General features: G+C 33.7%; 1 protein-coding gene across 4 annotated transcripts in view; it reads left to right on the plus strand.

The window, feature by feature from the left end:
• The window catches only part of USP22 (ubiquitin specific peptidase 22), a 243,091-nt gene that overhangs the window by 75,909 nt on the left and 143,230 nt on the right, over positions 1-23,952 (plus strand). For all 4 annotated transcript variants that reach the window (XM_074208534.1, XM_074208531.1, XM_074208532.1 and 1 more), the window contains exon 2: positions 17,240-17,372. In XM_074208534.1, the coding sequence (XP_074064635.1) occupies positions 17,261-17,372 (112 nt within the window). In that variant the 5' untranslated portion in view covers positions 17,240-17,260. The remainder of the gene's footprint in view (positions 1-17,239; positions 17,373-23,952) is intronic.

Raw genomic sequence — 23,952 nt, forward strand, 5'->3', positions numbered from 1 at the left:
AAGGCAGGCAATAAGATTTTTAAAATATGGACTATATTCAATATATCCACAATTTTTTAAACTTTTAAAGAAAACATTTTAGGTTCTCCCCTCTTCTTTTTTGCAATTAGTGTAATTTGGTGATATATTCTCAATTTGTTTCCATTAAAAATAATCATTGACTGCTTTTCTCTTTAAATCAGAAAGGGTGAGATTATTGTCTCAGAGTCCTGTATAAATAGTTTAGCATTAAAAATTTTAAAATAAAGAGTAATTTTTATATTGCAGAGTTCAAAAGTATTTGCCTTTGAGTAGAATATGACTTTTGTTCTTTTTTCTTTCGTTTCCTGAATTTAAAATATTCTAGATATATAGCGCCCTAATTCCCTGGTGTGCTCCTCCCTTCCTTTATGTTAATTGAAAAGAGATGGGAGTGTGTATATTCCTCCCAGCTGCCATGGAGAGGGCAGGGATAGAAAATTCCTTTCCTATGTAGATGAAGATACCTGGTGCTTAGCCTAAGTCTCATATATTGAAAGCTTTGGGTGCAAAATGAAGGACTAACCCCTTAAGCAAGAGCTGGAACTATGTTTCTTATCTTTTTGCTCTGCCTTTACAATTTTGTCTTGGACTCTGATTTATTTCTTACTAGTGATTTAATACAATATGTGGATTCTTCTTTCATATGTGTTATCCTGAAATTTAGAATAACATTTTAGAATTAGGTGGGGGAACTTTAGAGATGAACATTATTGGATTGGGAGTAGAGACCCAGGTTTTAGTTCTAATTTGATAACTTTCTTTTTAAAAAAATTTTTATGGAATAAAACAAGCATTTCCATAATACATATACAGAAATTAGATGATTAAAAATGAAACTACAACTTTACTTTGTATAATTTGCTATTCCTTTCAAATATTCAACAAAATTATCATGTAAAATTTTTTTCTTCCTCCCCTCTACCCCCCTTCCCTAAGTTGATCATTTTGTAGAAGTGTGACTTGCCACCAGTCATTTAAGTGCTCTACAAATGAAAAAATATAAGCCTCATTGAAAAATAGCTTTTTATGTACTTTTCTCCTTCTTCCCTGCCATCACCTTTTTTTCAGTACCTCCAATAAAGATCCAATCCTTATTTCCACTTGATTCAATGTAGACTGTAAATTTATTGGTTCTATTTTCTCATCAGATTTTTATCTTTTTGATAATTGAAGTAGCATGACATTTATAAAATGAATTTAACTCTTTTGAAATTTCTATACCTTGAGTTTTCAAAATAATTTAGTTTGTTTATGCTTGTATGTGATTGGAGTTTTTTGTTCTTATTAAGTTATTTTTAAAGGTAACTTGCTAAATAAAACTCTTTGTTTTCCAAAAATTATAGAATATCCACAGTTTTCAAAGTGAAATTTGTTTACTAATTATGTAAGGATTTTTTATTAGAGATGAAGACTTTGGTAGTGTGGTATAACAGATGATGTGTGAAATAGAATGGAAATGTTTTATTCTTTTTTTTTAATCTTCTACCTAAACCACCTTCATTTTGGTACATGCCTTTAGTATTTTTCCTCCTTATCTTTTTTATTTAAAAAATTTATTTTTTCCATTTTGTGTGTGTGTATGTATATATATATATATATATACATACACACACACATACAAATATACTATATAGTTTCCTGCATTCATCTTTTTGTAACCTTCTGAGTTCCGTATTTTTCTACACCACCACCCCCATCCCTTGACAGCAAGTAATATGATATGATAATCAGGTTTATCTTTTGTTCTAGAAGAAGATGATAACATCAGGGAGGTGACATAACAAAGTGAATTGAATTTAAGTGAGGGAGGTTGCCAACCTCAGTTTTTCTTTTAGAGCCAGATATGATCCAGGGGCAGATATGGATTAGGATAACTGGAGATGTCCCTGAATGTGAGGCAGTCATGGTTAAGGGATTTGACCATCAGATTAGAACTCAGGTCCTCCTGATTTCCAAGGCTAGTGCTCAATTCACTGCACCACCTAATTACCCTCTGTGTCATAGGTTTTATGTGTATAATTGTATTAGTAGGTTTTATATGTATAATTGAATAAATAATATTTCCATGTTATTAATATTGTAAAAGAACAATCAGAATAAAAGGCAACAAATGAGAAAGGGAAAAAACATAAAACCAATTTTTAAAAAAGTAAAAATAGTGTGCTATGGGCTGGATTCATGTTATAGTTCTTTCTTTGAATATGGATGCCATTTTCTGTCACAAGAGTTTTAAAGTTCTTTATTTTTATCATTTGTCTATTATTTTTAATCATTATATTGCAGAGAAGAACTAAGTCTATCATAGTTGGTCATCATCCAGTGTTTTTAATGTGAAGTGTTTTTCTGGTTATGCTCACTTCATTTAGCATTAGTTTCTGTGGGTCTTTGCAGATTTTTCTGAAATCTACCTGCTTGTAGCTAGCAGCTATTCTTAAACTGATGGACATATTTTCAATTTCCAATTCTTTACCAGTATAAAAATAGCTGCTATAAATATTTTTGTACTTGTGGTTCTTTTCTCCTTTTTTTATGATTTGTTTGGGATGCAGACTTAGAGGTAGTATTAGTGGATCAAAATGTATGTAGTAATGCCTTTTGAGCATTACTCCTGGTTGTTCTCTAGAATGGTTGGAACAGTTCATAACTTCACCAGTCGTGCATTTGTGTCTCTTTTCGCACATCCCCTCGTTTGTCATTTTCTTTTTTGTCATATTAGACAATCTGATAAGTGTGAGATGGTACCTCATAGTTGTTTTAATTTGCATTTATTCATATGACTATTGATATTTTAATTTCTTAATCTAACAACAGCTTGTTCATATCCTTTGATTGTTTATCACTTGGGGATTGACTTACATTCTTGTAAATTTGACTCGGTTTTCTATATATTTTAGAAATGTGGCTTTATCAGAAACACTAACTGTAAAAATTGTTTCCCAGCTTTCTACCTTCCTTCTAATTTTGGTTGCATTGATTTTATTTGTGCAAAACCTCTTTAATTTAGTAATTTTCTAATGTTTTCCTTCGTTTTTGTCATAAACTCTTCCCTGTCCATATATCTGACAGGTAAACTATTACTTGTTCTCCTGTTTATCTTGTGGTATCTCCCTTTATGTCTAAATCGTGTTACATTTTAACCTCATCTTAGTATAGTGTGTGAGGTATTGGTCTATACCTAAATTTTGCAATATTCTTTTCCTGTTTTTCCAGCAGTTTTTGTCAAATATTGAGTTATTAGCTCAGGAAATAAACTATTTGGGTTTATCAAACAATAGATTATAATTGTCATATACTACTTTTTCTTTTGTACCTAATCTAGTAAGGCTGGATTACATCCTTTGTATTTTTTTTTTTTTTTGTATTTTCTTCTGCTTGCCTTTTAATCTGTTTTCCACTTTCTTATTGTGAAAACAAATAAAATTATGTGTGAATGGTTAAATTTCATCTATCAGTAGAAATGAGATCATGCAGCATGAAATCAGTGGAGTGTTGAATTTAGCAGATCTGAATCTGATCTTCCGTTCCATATACTTAGCAAAGATGATCACTGGCAAATCACTTAATGTTCTTGGTTTTTTCATCTAAAAAGAATTGGAATAATACAACTGCTTCATGGATATATTGTAAAGAAAATAGTTTGCAAATTTCTTCTTCTTGATAGTAGCAGAGTAACACTGCATTATGGGAATAATAAATTGATGCATGTGTCAGTAAAAAGTCAAGAAACCAGAGGACCAATCTTGTCTTAGTTACATGTAAACTGTGAGGGACTGGTTCAAAAAGTAAGAACGGCTTATATGAGAACTTTTTCCATTCTAATGTTCTGCTTTTATTCCTTGACAGCAGCTTAATTTCTGTCTAGTGATACCTTGTATTTTATAAATTTGGAGTCAGAAATCCTTATTTTCAGACATGCCCTTAGGCATGTCGCTTAATTGAGCCTCTACTTTCCTATCTGTAAACTGATGATATAAATAATAACTATTTCTTTTCAGGGGTGTTGTGTAAATCAAATTAGATAATGTTGATAAAATGATTTGCAAATCTGAAAGTAATTTTATATATATATATATATATATATATATATATATATATATATGAAAATGTCATCTGTCAACAGCAACAGCAGTTATTTTTCCAGTGTTAATTTTTTTGGATAATAAAGACCACAGCACATCCTTGCCTGACCGTCTTTTTGTTTTTCCTGTATAATATTTTTAAATTTAATATTTATTCTCATTTTGTACAATTTTTTACATTAATAAAATATTCTTGTTTAAGAGTAAACAAAATGCCCCCTCCCCCATAAATATAGACTTGCTTGAGCGATAAAGTAAAGGGGAGAGAAAAAAATTAAAATTAAAAATATAATAGTAATAATTGTAGGTATGGCCAGGTGGCGCAATGGATGGAGCACCAGCCCTGGAGCCATGAGCACCTGAGCCCACATACGGCCCTGTACACCCAACAATCACCCAGCTGTATGACATGCCAGCCACCCGAACCCCACTGCCCTGCAAAAATCAAAAAAAAAAAGAAAAAAAGACCCAAAATAAAATAAAATAATAATAATAGTAGTGGTGGCTGGGTGGCGGATAGAGCATTGGCCCTTGAGCCAGGAGCACCCGGGTCCAAATCCGGCCTCAGACACCCAAAGGTCACCCTGCTATGCGGTGACAGGCAGGCTACCCAGCCCCATCTGCCCTGCACCCCCCCCCCCAAAATAATAATAAAAAATGTGCTTGAGTCTTTGTTCCAACACCAACAACTCTGTCGCGGGTGGATCACATTCTTTATGATAACTCCATGGCAAAAGTTTTGAAGGGAATGCCACCCCCTATGCAGAATCTCTTTTCAGTTTGGACTGTTCCCTGGATCTTTAAAATATTCTTTTTGGCCAGCAGATACTATTTTTATTTTTATTTTTATTTTTTGGTTTTTTTATTTTTTAATTTTTTTTGCAAGGCAGTGGGGTTAAGTGGCTTGGCCAAGGCCACACAGCTAGGTAATTATTAAGTGTCTGAGGCTGGATTTGAACTCAGGTAGTCTTGACTCCAGGGCCAGTGCTCTATTCACTGCGCCACCTAGCCCCCCCATCTTACTTCCTTCCCCCCATTCCCCAAAGAAAGCAATTTGTCAGTCTTTATATTGTGAAACAGATTTTCTAATGTCCAGAAACAAGCACAGTGATATCTCTTATTTTTAAATTTCAGTCGTCTTCATAATTATGTAGATATAGATTATTACTTGAGAGAATCTTACTTTTGTTCCCTTTAAATAACCCTCATCAAAGGAATCCTTGAAGCATGTGAAGACTATTCTTGTAGAAATGATATATAGAGTAGAAAGTAAACATGTCCTAATGTTCTTTTGCTTGCCTTTTTTAGTGATAATAAAAATTTCGATATTTTTTCTTGGCTTTGGTTGGTATCTTTTCCTCTTTGGACCTTGGTTATTGGTCCCTCAGTACCCTCAAAATTGTATCACCTCTAGCATGGGCTGTCTTCTTCTCTCCCCAACCTTTTAGTTTAACTATTTTTGACATTGCTTTCTTAAGTCCTTTTTCCTCTTTCTCAAGAGGCATGCTTAGCACTGTCCAAATGTGATTGTTCCTTTGACCTCAATGGTGAAAAATTTGTTCTAGTCTTATTACTTCTTTCTCGTTTTTTATCTATTTGTCTTAAATTTGATAATAATTAAATGCCTGTCATATCTAAATATGCTTTGCTTATTAGTTTAGTTTCTTTTCAAGTTTTCTTTGATCTGCTTTTTTTAAAACTCCATTGCTTCTCACTGTTTTATGAAGATATATGGTTTGTAGTCTTCCACCATTCTTCCATGAAAAATTTTTTATGTAATGTGGCCTTTTATTGTTATCTTTCCTTTTGTCAAGTAGGTCATATCTTTGCAGTCTAAGACTATGGAAACTGATTTTATTGGCATTGATGTCCTGCATTATCATTTCCCATTCTTCAGTTTTAATTAGATTTTCTAAGCAAGTCAGGTTGGAGTTGTTTTAATTGTACTTGGTGTATTTTTATTCTTTCAGTTTTGAATTAATTTTTTATCTAAATTTTTAGAGACATTTCGTGTAGGGAATAATTTCTTTGAGAAAATAATCAGAAAGTGCCATATTCATTCATCTCTTCTCTTCCTCTAAGATGCAGATCAAGCACCATCTTCTTAATGAAGTCTTTACTTATTGCCTAACTACTAGTGCATGTTCTCCCAAACTATTATATAACTTCTTATTAAGTTTTGTGTCTGTGTGTATGTGTGTATGTGTGTGTGTATGTGTTCCTGTAAAAATATAAACTTCTTGGAGTTGGGATTATTTTATTCTTGTACTGGTGTCTTTAGGATTACTATAGTACCCCTGGCATGTTGGAGGTGCCTAATTAATATTTGTTGATTGATTGTTTAGTCATGTAGTCTTATAATCCTTTGGCTTCTTGTTCCTTATCCCTGAACTGTATTTTTTTTTACTTTTTTCCTTCTTTGCCCTCTTCTCTCATTCCCATTTTTGGATTGAAGTAGTCATGTTTCACAATATATGCTGATTTAATTTGGTAAGTCTTACTCAGTTCTTTGCAGAACTTCTCTTTTTTTATGTAATAGATACTAACACATTGGTTGACCTTTGTCCTTTTACGAAAACTTTTCATAAGCACTGGGATATGAGATAATTAAGCAAGCCCCATGAAATGATTTTACTTGTTTGATTTAAATAACTTCCTTTATTTACTTCTTTAAAAAGGAATGATGCAATCCAAGTTTCCATAATTTAATCAGATTTCTTTATATTGTTATTGTATGTGTAAAATTTTAATTAGAGCTTTGAAAAGAACTATGAAGCTAGAGTTTGCATAGAGAAACAGTATATATAGTTTATATAGAGATTCATTCCACAGTGCTGGAGTAAGAATTAGGAAAACTGGGTATCTGCCATTTACTAACTGAGCCATTATTTCACTGTCTTTGTTTCTTTATCCATGAGTTGCATTATAAATGCTTGCCTCTCCCTAACTCACCAAATTGTTAGGTAGTACAAATGATTATTAAGATGGCAATATTATCTATTCCAGAATCTATCAAGTTAATTTAGCCTATAGATCACCTCAGGGTTGGAAATATTGATTAAAATTTAAAAATGAAATTTGTTGATCTTAGCAGTTTGGCATATTTATTCCCCAAACAAAGAGATCAAGAAAATTTTGAAATAGAGGAAAGTTGCTCCATTTTCATAGCAAAGATTACTGTATGAAGTAAGAATTTATTAGACATTTATTAGGGATGATTTATTGAAACCACTGCTAGCTGCTGAGGATGCAATAACAAAACAACATAGATCCTGCTCTAAAGTCGTTTAACAGTTAGGGAAGATGAGAGAAACAGAAAAATATTGAAGGACAAATTTTAAGTAAAGGTATATTTGAGAGGTGTGGAAAGATACAAACAGAGATGAGAATGAGAATTAGGGAATGGCTAACTAATTGATGAGAACATAAGATTCATTATACGGACTTTATGAATTAAAACTGAAAAGGTAATCTGGGGTCAGATTGTGCAACATGTTCATTATCATCAGAATCAAGAATTTATGCATTACTAGTGGAGGTGGATTATAGATGATTTGAGGAGAGAAATGACTCTAAGAATGAGGAGTTACAAGGATTTCTTTAGTAGCTGCGTAAAGAATGGTTTGTTCTTTGGTAACTTTGAATGGTGCTGACTATAGCTAGGAAGCTATTAATACAGTAAGGGCTTAAGATGTGGCCTTCATTAAACCAGAATGGGTTCTGCTGAGAATCAGGGAAGGGGAAATATGTGTGGGAGATGGTGCATGATGGGAGGAATGATACGATTTTTACAACTGATTAGAACAGAAGGTGGACGAATCAAAGATTTGAATAATAAAAGATGGTAGTACTATCTCTAGACATACAGAAATCAGTAGTGGGGCAGATTTCCAAAATCATGGGAATTGTTACATGGTATAGAGTTTGAACTTAATGTAGTCCAATTTCCATGTTGCACAGGTAGGGGAAACTAAGACAGAATTTAGGAAGTGACTTACTTAAGGTTACATAACTGTTCTTAATAAATCCAAGAAATACAAGCCTTTTGACCTAGAGTCCTGTGTTATTTGACATACCACAACATACAAACACAGTGAACCATTGCCGAGAGAATGGGCAGACAACAATGTATGCCTGGCCTTAGTTTCCAAATAACATTGGTTGACAAGAATGAAACTGCAGTACTTAACTGCATACTGCAGTCATGTCTTAAATCTGACATCATCAGCCAGTGATAGTTAAAAGGTTGGAATGATGATGTTTGTACAAAACTCCTCCCCATCCCTAAATGTATGCATCTTCCTTCAAAAACCTCCAAAACTACCAAATGCAAAAAGAAATAATTCTTTTATAATTTAATCTACTCATGAATGAGAAAGGGTACAATTTATTATTTCCTTTCTTTTCCTTAACAAAAAAAAACTAAAGGAAAAAATTAGAAGTTTAAGAATGATTGTATAATCTTTTGCCATCATTTTGAGAGCTAGATTGTTTTGTCATTGTGGTAAGTTTAAAAGATCATGCAGCTATTTTGCTGGTTTTGAACATTTCCCACTTTTGGTCGTGGGTACCAGCTGGGGATGTTCAATAAATAGAAACAGTCCAGTGGGATACTATTGTTAAAGTATGGAGAGATGGAATACCTTTAATTTACCCTGCTGTCGATAGCTCCTGATGAAGTTTGCCACCTGATGATAAGACAGTCATGACTTTTTTTTTAGGTTTTTTTGCAAGGCAATGGGCTTAAGTGGCTTGCCCAGGGCCACACAGCTAAGTAATTATTAAATGTTTGAAGTCAAATTTGAACTCAGATACTCCTGACTCCAGGGCTGGTGTTCTATCCACTGAGCCAACTAACCGCCCCAAGTCATGACTCTTAAAATGTCACCATCTTAGTCTGACTATGTCAGTTCAGAGGGGCTCACTTGGATGGGTGAGATAAGTATCTTTGCACAATGCTCCTCACTTTAAGTCATTCTTATGTGCAAGTTTTGAGATCTGTTCCCTGATGTCCTGGTTGCCTTCCATACTAAAAGACAACAACTACTACTAAGAGATAAGTTTATTAAGGTTTACTTATGACTGACTGTTCAGGCATAAAATACTTTTATGGATAGTAGCTGCAGTTCTGCTATCTGAAAGCCTGAAAAACCCTGAGTAAACATGACTGTCTAAAAGACTCTGCTCCTCTCTCATTTTCTTCCTCCCTAATTCCCTAATTTACCCTAACCCTCCAAAAGACTACTAGTTTCTAATATGAAAATCTTTTTCCCATTGTGTTTTCTCCTTTGTCCCTCAACTTCTCCCACTGTGGCAATCATTCAAGGGCCCTACTCACAGGTTACCCACCACCTCAGTGTTACAGATTTTCTCCAGTTTTAATCTCTTCAACTCCCAGGATTATACTGATCAACAATAACTAGATATAATTTTCAAGTACCTCAATATCTTACCTTGTTTCATTCTCACAATAGTCTTGGGAGCTAGGGGTTATTTTCCCATTTGGGGGCTGTGAGAGAATGGATATTTAAGTTCTTGAATAACTGGAAATATGGAAAGAAGAAAGTTGGGTGGAGTGGTGAGGTTCAACCATGAAGTAGAATTGTACATGCTGAATCCAGTGAGAATAGAATTTCTGTCCATCATACAGTCATAAGCTTAGAGCTAGAACTCAAGGAAGAGATGAACACATATAAAGCTAAATCACCTTACAATTTGCACATTAAAACAATCCTGTCTTTTGTGGAGGGAGGGGGAGTAGGAGGGCATTTTTGTACCTTTTTTAGGTTTGTTTCTCCAGCCTTTTAGACCTTCTCAAATTTTAGTTATAGGGCTCTAAGTTACATTGTAAAAACTTAAATTATCTTATGTTAATTTTTATTTATGGAGGTATGAAATAAAAAGGGTATTGTATTGTATTGAAATTAAATCTTTTTATAATTACTTTCCTAACCTTTGGTAGGAGGAAATACCTGAATTTGTTTTTTCACTGACAAGAACCATTAATAAATATTTCTTCTTAATTTCTTCCTGTTACTTCTTTTACTTTCTGTTTTTAAAGAATGGAGCATGGTTTTAGAACACTCCTTTTTGCATATTCAAATGAACTTCAATATTTCTGATTCTGATATTTATTAATCATTTTATTAGCTTTCTTGCATATGTTAATTCATCTATCCAAATGGATATAAATTTCAGCTTATCCATATACCTAGATGAAAATAATCGATTTCCCAACTAGCATTTTGTATGTGACTCAAACTGTCTTTTAGGGGTTACTTTATTTTGAAACAGTTAGTAGACCTCCAAAAGCATGTTGACATTTCATTTCGTGTTGACTGACCTTTAATCTCATTGTCCATTTGGGGCAGAGTACATATGATAATTTACAAAGAATTATGCTGAAATCTTGTGCAACAGCTGGCAAGAAATGCTGTCTCCTCAGATCTCTTGTGTTCAAGGAAGAGTCTATACACAGATAACTCAATGAGGAAATCTTATCTACCTTTCCAAAGGTTTTCTCTCTTGAAATTGGGGATAAGACAGAATTGCTGTAATTGTTGTCACTTTTACATCATAGATTATATTAAAATGCTCATTGAGCTTATTCTCACCAGCTTCTCCCCATTCCTTTCCTTCTGAGTGCTGAGTGTTCTAGGTTTTTTATGGAACCAGTAGCTTTACTAAATAGTTTTGAAGAATGGTGTAGTATACACTGTTAAATTTAAGTGCTGATAGTTACTTTGTTCATTCTCTTTTTTTGTACAATAATCATTATCAACATTGTTTCCTAATGTTGATCTGACTTGCCTCCAGAAATGGTACAGGAGACTAATGAAGCAAGACTTTTGGAGGAAAGAAAAGGTGATACCCATTGAAACTAAACTCATTTAGTAGCCTTACTAGAATCGTGACCTTTTTTGTTTCCTCAATCCCTTTTATAGTCTGATGAAATCTTTCTCAGAATAATATTTTTGAATGTATTAAATGCTTATTAAATACACAATATATAGCATTATTGAAATACTTGTAAAAATATTAAAGTTAACAAATCCTAGTTAAGAACCGATATAGTAGAAGAAATGTTGTTGAAATAAATTTGAAAGGGGCAGCTAGGTGGTACAATGAATAGAGAGCACTGACCCTGGAGTCAGGAGGACTTGAGTTCAAATGTGTCCTCAGACACTTAATAATTGCCAGTTGTGTGACCTTGGGCAAGTTACTTAGTCTCATTGTCTTAAATAAGTAAAAAAAAAGTTTAAAAAGAAATAAATTTGGGAGAGATTGAAATAAGATGATTGAAAGAACCTAGAGTTCAGGTACTGGCTCTGCTTGTAGACAGTGAGTAAGATAACCAAAGCTCGAGTGATCCAGAAATAACCCTTTTATTGCTAGAGAAAATAACTCCTGTTAAGATGGAACTCATATTTCAATAGAGTAGTCAAGAGAAAATATTTGTGATTAGAAGACCTGTGTTCAAATCCTGGACTGCCACTTTGTGTGACTTGTTACAGTCATTGACATCTCTGGGCCTCAGTTTCCTTACTTGTGAAATGAGGCAGTTGAACTTGGGTGATCAGTAAGATCCCTTCTATCTCTAAAATGATTTGGGACTTCAGGACTACTGTCTGAATTTTTTCTGTTGGAATATGAATGCTGTGATTAAGTATCTGACCAGAGAGGAAGCTTTATTCTCCCCCCCTCCAAGAGGAAATAATAAAGGAATCTATATCTAGAATCTTAATTCTTAGTTTTTCTAATGGAGAACTTGGAGGAAGAATGACCCTACATTACTGCTAGGTAACTTCACATACAGCATTAACTTTGTAAGTGTGTACAATGTTAAATTAGTTGTACCTAGTGGTTACATTTGAAAGAAAAAATAGTGGAAATTAATGAAATAATAACAGACACTCCCTAAAGTCTTCCATCTTAGAAAATGATTTGATGAAACTACTGTGGTGAACAAAGAATATATGGAAAAGGTTGATTTTTAAAAAGCTAAAATATTTATAGGAACAGTTCTCTTTGTTGATAAATTACTAAGAGTTTGTCAAGTTGCTTTTGGATTCTGCTGTAGCCTTGACTGAAATGACTCAGCATTGGTTTATATTTAATAGCTTTATTGAGTTTGGAAATTGAATGACTCAGACTATAGGTCCCTTTACTTCCAGCTTCCAACTTGGCCTATACTAATAGGAACCAGAAATATCTGACATTGGATATGTGTTTGGTTTTAAAACATGATTTAGTATTTGGATCATATCTTTATATATTTTGTAAATCCCTGATTGCTATTAGAAAGACTATTGAACTGGTACTGGTGAGTTAGGTACTAATCATAGTTTTGCCTTTGGAATATGTGACTTTTTGTACCTTTCCAGGAACATAATCCTTTAGAAGATTATGTGTATCACATTCTTTATAAGTCCATCACAAAAGTTACTTCCATATTTTTCCAACGTTGTCATTGCTGATCGCAACTCCCTCCTTTCTTATTTCTCCACTAGCGTGTACTATGTTTTCTCTCTCCTTTCACTCTGACTTTGCTGTAGGGTCGATGGGTGGCGCAGCAGACAGATCCCTGGTCCTGGGGCCAAGAAGCCCTGAGCCCCCATACCACCCCTTAGGCCCAGAATCCACCTGGCCCTATGGTCCTGGGCAGGCCATCCAATCCCAGCCCCTTGCAGGAAGTAAAAAAAAATGTGTTATATCTGAACACTGTCCCCCCATGGTACATCCTCTCCTGCTTTATTCACATCCCCACCCCTTCCCCCTGCTCCCCCTTCCTTCTTACTCCAGATGTCTATACCCCATTGAGTATATTTGCTGTTTCCTTTCCTAGCCATCTCTGATGAGAGCAAAGGTTCCCTCATTCCCCCTTGCCTCCCCCCTTCCATATCATTGCAATAGCTCATTGTAATAAAAAAAATCTTATTATGTGAAATATCTTGGCCTATTCCCCCCTCTCCTTTTTCTTTCTCCCTTTCCATTTCCCTTTTTTCCTGTTGACTCCATTTTTACACCATATTTTATGTTCAAATTCAGCTTTCTCCTGTGCTTCAACTATAAAAGCTCCCTCTACCTGCTCTATTAACTGAGATGGTTCATATGAATATTATCAGTATCATTTTTCTATACATGCAGTTCATCCTCATTAAGTCCCTCATATTTCCCCCCTCTCCTCCAATTTCCATGCTTCACCTGAGCCCTGTATTTGAAGATCAAACCTTCTGTTCAGCTCTGGCCATTCCAAAAGGAACCTTTGAAATTCCCCTGGTTCATTGAAAGTCCATCTTTTTCCCTGGAAGAGGACATTCATCCTTGCTGGGTAGTTCATTCTTGGCTGCATTCTAAGCTCTTTTGCCTTCCGGTATATTGTATTCCAAGCCCTACGAGCTTCCAATGTAGCTGCTGCTAAGTCCTGTGTGATCCTGACTGCAGCTCCACGATATTTGAAATGTGTCCTTCTGGCTGCTTGTAATATTTTCTCTTTGACTTGGGAGTTCTGGAACCCTAGTGATCTGAACATATCCCCTTCTCTTAGTGTATCCATGTTTAATAGTCACAAGGCAGCTTGTTATTTTTGCCATTGCATCATTATCATGTCTTTGAGGTTTTATAATTAGATTTCACAGATCCAAAGCAGAACAGCTATGTTCTCAACAATGTGAGTACCACCTTCAAATGATCACTTTGTCCTTTCTTGTCCCTGACTTTATGTACATTTTCCATAGAGGATACATCTGTTATGAGAATTTCTTTTCCTTCAGTTAGTTATTTTACAGTGGTTAGTGTGACACTTGGACTTCTTGTCCTATCCATTCTTTTCATGATATATCTGAGCTGCCTTTTCCCATCACCTCCTGCCCTTGAATAATTCTTTTATACCACTACTTTCTTTCAATTACACATCTCCAAATAATGATCTTAATATTCCAAAAGATGGGCATTAAGTAAGTAGCCCTTCTCAGATCTTAGGTGCTGTAGATTTACTATGATGACTTTTTAAAGTAATTGGCATTTCTCTGGCTACTTAAAGTTTTGCAAATGTTTTCATTTGACCCTCACAACAAATTTGTGAGGTAGGTACAAGATGTATTTTAAAATTCTATTTTATACCACATTTAATTTAATACTACATTTAATTTTGATATTCACAAATATTGTGAAATGCCTTTTATGTTTGGGGGTATATTTGTTTTGGGTATTTTGTGTAATATGCCAGTAAAATGAAATTTCTGAGATTAAAACTTCATTTAATACTTGTAACTAAATGAAGTAACAAAACTTCAGTTCTTTACATATCTCCATATTTTAATGAGCTCCATTATTATCGACTGTTGACTGTTTTTAAAATTACTAAGATATTGTTGACCTGCACATACTGTAGCTATTTTCCCACCAAACTGACCACATGACAGTGAGGTGGTACAGCAGATAGATTACTGGTCTTGGAGTCAGGAAGACCTAAGTTCAAATCCAACTCCAGATACTTGCTAGGTATGTGATCCCAGGCAAATTACTTAACCTTTATTTGTCTTGGGAGAAATAAAAGCACCCAAGGGTTATATGGATCAAATGAGATATTTATCAGCTGCTTATCACCACCCCCCCCCCCCCCCCCCCCCCCGCAGGTCAGATATCTACAGCAACTTTTTTCATAGTTTAAGATAATAAAGCTGAGACTTGAAGCTGATAAATTGAATTTTTTTTTAAAAAGGCAGACCCAAGACATTATCGGTGAAATTCTTGTTTGGTTCACAGTCTTCCTTTCTTACCCTGGTGCTGATAGTTTCTGGCTGATTTCCTGATTGTATTTTAGCAGGAAGGTGTCTCTTTTCCTAGTCTTTTCCTAGCATTGACATTATTTTAGCTTAGAACATTTCTTATGACAAGAAAATATATAGTTATGATGTGTAGTTGTTATTACACGTGTTATATTTAGAAGAAAGGCACTTGGAACTTTCAGTTAAAGGGGACTGAGTTTTTGAATGGTCTTTATAAAGTCATGTATTTTAATCTAGGTAATAGGTTATCATTATTATTATATAAAGGGTATTCAAATAAAAGTAAATTGTCTAAAGTTTGGGAAATCCATATTATACCATTGTTTCAAATTTTGCAACTAATTAACAACTGACTTACGTTAAGCAGGCTTGAAACCCATAACCATCATAAGAAAGAAGTTCAACTTGCTTTTTAAATTCTGTTTCTATCATAGATAAATACAGCTTAAGTTTTATTGTTTACAGATATAAAAATTGCACAGAAGTGTGATAACACAAGGGACATGTGTATATGTGTTTAGGCATAGATACACACACATATACACACACACAGTAGAGATAAGTGAGTATGTTACATTGAGGAATGTTTAGATGATTTTAAATGGTATAAGGTGCAGAATTTGGCAAAATGATGAAAGGATGGTGTTTTCTGCCTAGACTATTACTAAAACAGATGTTTTCAATATCTTTTCTTTGAAACTAGCTACTTAACATGAATTTATTTAAATTCAAAATTTATCCAAATAATTCATAAATCTTTAACTTGATCATGTTCAGCTCTATTCACCCAGAAGCAAACACTGAGAGAATTTTAGTTCAAGGATGATTCTTGAAAATGGAAAAGGCTTAATGAGATTATGTTTATATAGATACTGAACCCAACAATAGCATAAACGTACTCCTAATTGTCTCCTGGTGGCTTTTGGGGAAGGACTGTATGACCGGGATGCAGGTTGTAGCTTAAACTATTTTCTTAACAATAGTCATTTACAAGTGAAAGCAGTGTTTCTGGAAGTGAATGTCTGAGCAGAATGAAAATGTTAGCTTATGATCTGAAATAACTCATTAATCAGGATCTAAATTTAGGGAATAGGCTCATCAATTCATGTGAATTCTCTCATTAAAATAAATTTCAGCGGATCTATGATCTCATCCATGTTGGTATTCCCTATTGTAAAGCATATTGCTACTTAAGCCAGTGTTAAAATTGGGGCAGCTAGATGGTGTAGAGGATCGAGTACTGGCCTTGGAGTCAGGACCTGGGTTCACATGTGGCCTAGATACTTAATAATTATCTAGCTGTATGACCTTGTGAAAGTCACTTAATCCCATTGTTTTAAATAAAAAAAGTAAGCAAAATAGTGTCAATTTTTTAGAAATATCTATCTAGCGTCTAAAATAAAATAAGAAAACGAAAAGCAAGATTCCCTAACTTCCTAAACAAAGAATTGTGAATATATTTATGTCATTATTATGAAATGCTGTTGCTTTACTGTACTTAATCTTTTGAGGTGCAGGGATTCCTTTGCAGCAGATGACTATCTGTGCTCTGTTGTTTTAAGTCTTTGTGTTTAGAGAGAAATCATGGGGTAGTAAAATGACCATGGAGGACCTGACTTTAATTTCTGGATATGAGTCTGGCTTGTAGTTCTCAGGCCAAGATACTTTAAGCCTTAGTTTCTCTTCTCTTAAATGAAAATAATATTTGAATTGCTTATAACCACAAATTTTGAGGAAAATCTTGTAGTAACTCAGAAGGCAGTATAGATTTGTGAATTATGGTTTAGTCCTTTTATGATAGTTTGTTTCGTTGCTCTTGATTGTTACTTCATGTTAAATAAGGTTTCTAGTAAGAGACTTAGAGAGCTTGTCCTCTGAATAAAATGATCTGTGGTGTGACTTTTATCTTGACAACTGGATCTTGGCTATTTGTGAATAGGAGCATGATGGGGTAAATGCTATTAGTGGAGGAACAGCTAAGTGGCACAATAGATAGAGCACTGACCCTGGAGTTAAGAGGACCTGAGTTCATATTTTGCCTCAGATGCTTAATAATTACCTAGCTGTGTAACCATGAGCAAGTCATTTAACCCAATGCTTTGCCAAAACTACCCCTAAAATACTATTAATGAGTTGCTGTTTTTGAGAAATTCAAAGTCATTTTAGAAATTATATTTCTATTTTAATAAATGAAGTCTTTTTGTTTATTGTCCTTTTTCATATTTATCCTCAATTATTAAGTAAAAGATTCTCATTCCAGATCTGTTGCTTGAACCTTTTGTCTGATCATTTATGTTTGGATTCTTCTTCCTTCTTAATGATTTTGATTTTTTTTCTTGTGTTTTCCAGGCAAAGTCGTGCATCTGTCATATGTGTGGTGCCCACTTAAATAGACTCCACTCTTGCCTCTACTGTGTCTTCTTTGGCTGTTTTACAAAGAAACATATTCATGAGCACGCAAAGACAAAGCGACATAACTTGGGTAAGTTGCCCTCTCAAAATCTCTATAAACTTGACTATTTTTTCCTCTCTCCACAATCTTACTTTCCTTTTGATCTGTAGTAGAAAAATTGATATTCTCCTACATAATGCTACCATTTCTCAATTCACCCACCCTGCACAAAAAAAAATCACTTTTCTACATTAAATCATTACTTCAACTTAATTTCATTATATGCTGTACCCTTCATATAAGGGTTTCATGAATATATACTGAATTAAATTAAGAGAGTTCAGAAGTGGAGGAAATGGGTCATAAATTACCAGATTTCTTTTTAATATTTAAATGTCTATTTTCTACAGCTTAGGGCAATTTGTTCATTGGGTTCAACCTGGGACTTATTGAACTAATTTTTTAAAAAATAATTAATTTTTAACACATTCATTGCATTATTTTAAACAACTGAAATATCAAAGCTTGATGTTTGCATTTAGAGTTTGTAAATTGAGGGCTAGTGCTATCAGAGTCAGTGAAAGCAATCTTTAAAACTCAGCACTTAAGCTGCTGGTGTTCATTTTGAGTTGTACATATTTAAAAGATCTTTATTGCTTTTAGTTATATAGATTCAGTAAGGAACATGGTGCCTTCATATGGCTTCAAGAAAAATAGCAAATTTCACATTTAATATGCCTGTTGGTAGCACTAATATATTCTTTTAGATAATTGCACCTTCATTTTCAGTTTCTATGGTGTGTTAAAAGTACAGAAACTGGGAAAAATCTTTGTTTTTAGCTTTGAGATTTATCTTGACCTGATATAGACTGCCAGTTTTCAAATCTTGAATTTATTCTCTGACTATAGCTACTTAAAAATTCTTTGTCTCTTCTTAGGAGAACTTATGTTTATTTAAATACTGGCAGAAGAGACCTGGTCTAAAAAAGTCTAATGTGACATGTATATATTTTTTTTAACTTGTCATGTTAGAAAGAAAGGAAACTTAGTGAAAGTAGCTGAAGATGTAGCTTTAACTACTATGATTAAAAATGTTTTTAGTCTTCTTTTGAGAACATTGTGGTCTAATACACTGTTGGAAAGTCAGCATTATGCTGACTAAAATATGGTTAAATCTCTAAAATTATTACATAGATTTATAAAATCAATGAATCAAGTCATGTCTGAAAACAGCCCTACTACACAGAGTAAAAATTCAACCTGGCTAGTAAACCTTTTGAATGTGGTTTAATAAAATCAAGTGACTTGTGTTTTTGTTTTTATTTTGTTTCTGAAATCCTTAAAAGAATTTTAAGGCAAATAAACCCTTTTTAACTTGTATCCATAAGCTAATTAGTTTAAATCTGATTTTGTGGATCTAGAGTATCCACAGTTAGTATCAGATAGTATTTTGTTTTCTTTTTTTTTTTGCAAGGCAAATGGGGATAAGTGGCTTGCCCATTTTCCAGGTGAGGCAAATAGGTTGAATTTCTTGTCTAGGGTCACATACTGGAACAGATCCTCCTGACCTTTGTACCACCTAACTTCTCTTAGCTGTATACACCAAGATATTCAAGAAGTAGACAGCTTTTAGTAGTTGAGAAATATATTCAAGAAGTTAGTTGAATTCTAGCCAAATTAATGAGTTACAGGATTTCATAGAGGATGCAGAGGACAAATTGAGCAAATTTGTGTGTTGTTGACATTATAATATTGTCAAAGTGAAGTACTTCTCTGTGGAGGGGTAGAGAAATGAATATTGGAATAAAGGAAGAAAATGGAAATCCAGAGACATCGATTACATTGTGATATATTAATCTTAGGCATTTTTTTAAACTCTTTTGTGGGAATACTCTCATGGTAGCTGTCTGAATGGATGCCAGAGATTAATTTGGCAACTGATTGAATATGTGTGGGGTAAAGTAGGAAGGATGAGTCTGAGGGTGCAAACCTGAGTATTAAAACTAACAATCAACAAACATTTATTAAGCGACTTCTATGTGTCAGGCATTCTGTTAGGTACTGGGGGGACATTTTGAATAAATGAAACAGTCCCTACTTGCAAAAGTTTATCTTCTAATGAAAGAGACAATAAAGATATTTTAAGCATATAGAATAAATGCAAATAAATACAAAGTAGATAAATATGTTAGTTGGATGGAGGAGCCATTAGTAGTTGAGAGGAACGGGAAATCAAGATTATCGAAGGTTGTTTCTTAGTTGCTTCTTGAAGGAAGAGAGAGATTCTATGAGGTTGAGGGAAATGGGTGACAAGTGTGACAAATATGAGTCTCCTGTACCCATTGAACCTATGGGAGCTGTTGAAGTCACTGAGAGCATGTAGAGAGAGAGAGGAAAAGAATTAGGATAGATACTTGTGGAAAATCCAGAGTTGGGGGGTAGAATATAGATCATGATCTAAAAAAGGGACAGAAGTAGAGTCCGATCCAATGGAAGGAAAACAGAAACAGTAGCCAAGAGGAGAGTATGGTATTGAGGCTGCAGAAAAGTTAAGAAACACGATTGAAGGGGGAAAATTATTTATTGTATTTGGCAATTAAGTAATTGTTGTTAATTTTGGAGACACAAGTTCTGGTTACGTGATAAGGTTGAAAGCCAGATTTCAAGTGGTTGAGAAATAAGTGAAAGGAGAGGCAGTGAGTATAGATACATATTCAAGGAGTTTGAAAGGACTTTAGTTTAAGTATGGGAGGCTACCCAAAGATTCTATGGTCTATGCCCTCCCTCATCTGATGAACTGTAGTATGCTAGAGGAAGGAAGCTTTTGGTGGTTTTTGGGTTAGACAATATATGTTCTTGATTTTGGGTTTTCTAAGGGCATTCTTTTACTTTGCATAAGCTTTTCTATAAGCACTATGTGAGTCCTAGATATTATGAAAATGTACTATATCAGTCAGCAAATTCCTGTTAATTCACATCTTAGTGTCTATCCTACAGGCCTTTGTTACAGAAATATGATGATGAGGGAAAGGAAGTGGTATACTTTGAGACATCTGAACTTCAGATTTAAAGCTGTCTGAAACAGGTTGTTCTCATATTAACAGGATCATTTATTTGGCTACATGTTGTGTCAGCCTTTTTTTGTTGTTGTTGTTTTGTTAGACCTGAGGGTATCTTAATAAGATTTAAAATATGCAAGTAAAATATTAAAAATTTTATAACAGGTCATTCATCTACTCAATGATGACTGAGATAAAAAATGCTGAATTTAATTTTAGAAAATCTTATCTTCTCTTACTTTTTTTTTATAAGAATGCAAAATGACTTCCAAAGTTGATTTCTGAATTCTAGTACTGATTCTTTCCTTCTGAATCAGATTGCTTATGATGATTTCAACTTTTCTATTCTTTGCACATTCATCATCTTGGCACACATGTAGTGGGAAGGAGATGAAAGTTCCTGTCTTCATTAGCAAAGCAGATTGATGTGCTAGACCTTTGAATGTAAGAAGTTTGAGTCCAATGAGAAAAAAGAAGATTCCACAGTAACAAGAAAGGAGCCAACCAGTGTTCTTTGTGGGACAGTAATCAAAAAACTACATTGTCTTGACCATACCTCAGTGTTTATCCTGATGTACTTTTTAAGAAGTATATTATGAATGGAAAATTGCTTCCATTAGGATTTTCACTAACAGCAGATAGTAGTTCGTCTTTAGATGTTTGTTTTTCAAATAGGGCTTTATAATATTGATGCTTCAGTGGTTCATTGATGCGGATCTTTAGCCAGCAGCCTGCCCATGTACATTTTTCATCTGTGGCTTCTAGCCATACTGCAGAACCATGGTTTGGAGGACAGTCTTCAGAATTCCTGTCCATTTTTTATTTTAGGCTTTTTGTTAGCATAATTTGTCTATTGGGATTCAGTCTCTTTGATTATTATGGAAAAAGAACCTGCCTCCACGGGAGTCATTGCAGACTAGATTGAAGGGCAGTACAATAGCATAAGGCAGTAATAGAATTCGATAACTTCATGCTTAAAACCTTAAAGTTATTTCATCATATTGCATTGAGATTTAATGTGAAATATAAAGCCTATTTTTAATTTTATGTAAGGAAATTTTCAGCAAAAAAAAAAAACCACCTGTGACTTGTTTAAAAAAATGAATAGTTTAATATAACTGAAACCCTTTAGCAACTCAGTTCTAGCTTGTCATCTCTGCTTTCTACAAGAAAGGATGTAGTGCTTTGAAAAATAACTATATTTTTAAATTGTGACTTTTACAAATCACCCACTTTCTGCTGGTCTGATGTTAGTTGCCATGGAAACTAAAGCAAAACTGCTCTCTGAAGCTGGCTTTTAAGAATTTTTCTATATTTCAGCTGATGTTACCATCTGAGTACCCACTACCTTGGGAAACATCAGGAATTTTCTTTTTTTTCTGCTACCTCATTATCTGTTTTCTTTTTTCCCTCCAAAGTTGCCCATCCAACATAGCCTAATATTTTTTCTTGACAAGATTTTTTTAACTTTAAAATTGTAAGTGCTATTTTGCCCACAAAGTATGCCATTATTTTCATTTGTCAATTTCAGTGGTATGTCAATTACTTAGAATTTTCATATATACCCGCCTCAAAAATAAAAATGAACCTTCTGTTTTTACTTAAAATAGCTACTGTGGAAACAAACTATATTACTGGTGAGAATCATGGAAGCATCATCAATTAAAGCTTGATCTGATGCATCAAAATGAATGTAGTGCTTAAAAGATTTAACAGTGAAATACCAATCTCATATAGCACATTCTTTGATTCTACTACATACTCACATGAGAAGTAAATACTTTTCCACTAGAGGGCATATTTCTCATGTGAGATTTTCATTTGCCTTTATGCTATTTAAAAGAATATATATCCTATTTTATTCTTGACTTGGTATGTCAACAAGCATTCAGGTGAATAAGTTGAATTAAAACTAAAGAATATCTAATGTATGATTGCTCATATGTAAAATTCTAAGTTTTAAATTCCATTCATTTTATTTTGTAATCTGTTAATTTTGTTAAAAAAATTAATAACAAATATCTTGATCATTTATTTCTTTGCTTTCTGTTGTTTGTATTTTTCCTTGGTTTCTTTTTTATACATTTACTATTTTATAAATTTGGAGTACTTTATACCTATCTTTCCAGATTTATTTTTATCTGTGTCACTCTTGAAAAGCAGCATTTTTTTCTATTACATTTAGATATAGTTTGTTCAGTCATTTGCTAGTTGATAGACACATAGTGTTTAAGTTTTGTTATAAAGTTCCTATGAAGATTGGTATATTGATAGATTTTTTTTCTATATTTCTTTACATTTTTCTACATTCTTAGGATATAGTGTTGTTTTCTAATCTAAACATTTTTGTAGCTTGACATTTTAATTTTTAAATTGATTCTTTAAGTACCCTGGTCTGATTTATGGCAGAGACAAAATTATTAACTATTTCTTTAAATGTAGTTTGTAATTTTTCCCAGTGTTTTTGAGGTTTTTAAGGAAAATCACAGAAATGTCTTTTCTGAGAATATCATGGATGAATCTTAGAGGGATAAGTGGTAAAGGGTGTAATACTTGCTGAATGACTATTTATATTATATTCCATCCTTCACATGATTGCCAAATTGCTTTTCTTAAAGCAGAGTTGTACTTTTTGCCAGTCTTCTAACTTAGAGCTTCTCATTGGCTCTTTATTATTACTTCTTAGATAAAATAAAAATTTCCTTAACCTGAGACATAGAAGTTTCTACTTACCTACCTTTCCTGTCTTACTTTATATCATTCCCCTCTACATACTCTCCATTTTGGTCAGATATTTTGATGTTTCCTGTACTTCATAATCCATCTCCTATATTAATGCCTTTTTGAAGATAGTACTCCATGTCTGGAATATGCTCTTTGCTCACCTTTGTACCATATAGTCCTTAGATTCCCTTTTAAGTATACTTAAAGGGCCTTCTTCTTAACTGAGGCCTTCTAAATTCCTCTAGTTAGTAATCTCTCCCCATTAATATCTTTGTCTCTGATTATCTTTGAACATGCTGCATTCTTCCTTTTGAATGTAAGTTTCTGGAGAGTGGGGATTATTTTCTTTTTCTTTTTTCTTTCTTTTTCCTATCACAGTGGTAACTTTAAGTTGTAAGGAGTGCCTAATAAAGGTTTGTTGAGTTTATTTGAATTGTAAACAGTGGTATATACAATCCAGTGGTGTGTAAAGAATCATTAGAGATATCAAATTAATGTAGAGTGACTTAAACTTTAGAAGATAGAATAATGAGTAAAGATTTTGATGGTGTTGGAGTATTCATATCAGTGATGTTAAAATCACATTAAGCTTCATTTTCCTTTCACCAGTAAATAAAAAATGAAGTGACTATCAAAAGCAAATATATTTTATACAGAGAATGTGAGTTTCAAAAGACCCCTCATTTTCTACCTGAATCAGAATTTCAAGAAAGTATGGTCTTGGGTAGCAGCTAGGTGGTGCAGTGCATAGAGCACCAGCCCTGGGTATTTCCTTACCTGTGTTAGCTTGGGAAAGTCATTTGACCATTGCCTTGCAAAAACAAAACAAAAAATGTTTCACTTTGCTTAACTAAACTCATATTGCCAAATAGCAGAATAACCAATAC

Source organism: Macrotis lagotis, chromosome X, assembly GCF_037893015.1.
Source record: "Macrotis lagotis isolate mMagLag1 chromosome X, bilby.v1.9.chrom.fasta, whole genome shotgun sequence".
NCBI classification, from domain to species: domain Eukaryota; kingdom Metazoa; phylum Chordata; class Mammalia; order Peramelemorphia; family Peramelidae; genus Macrotis; species Macrotis lagotis.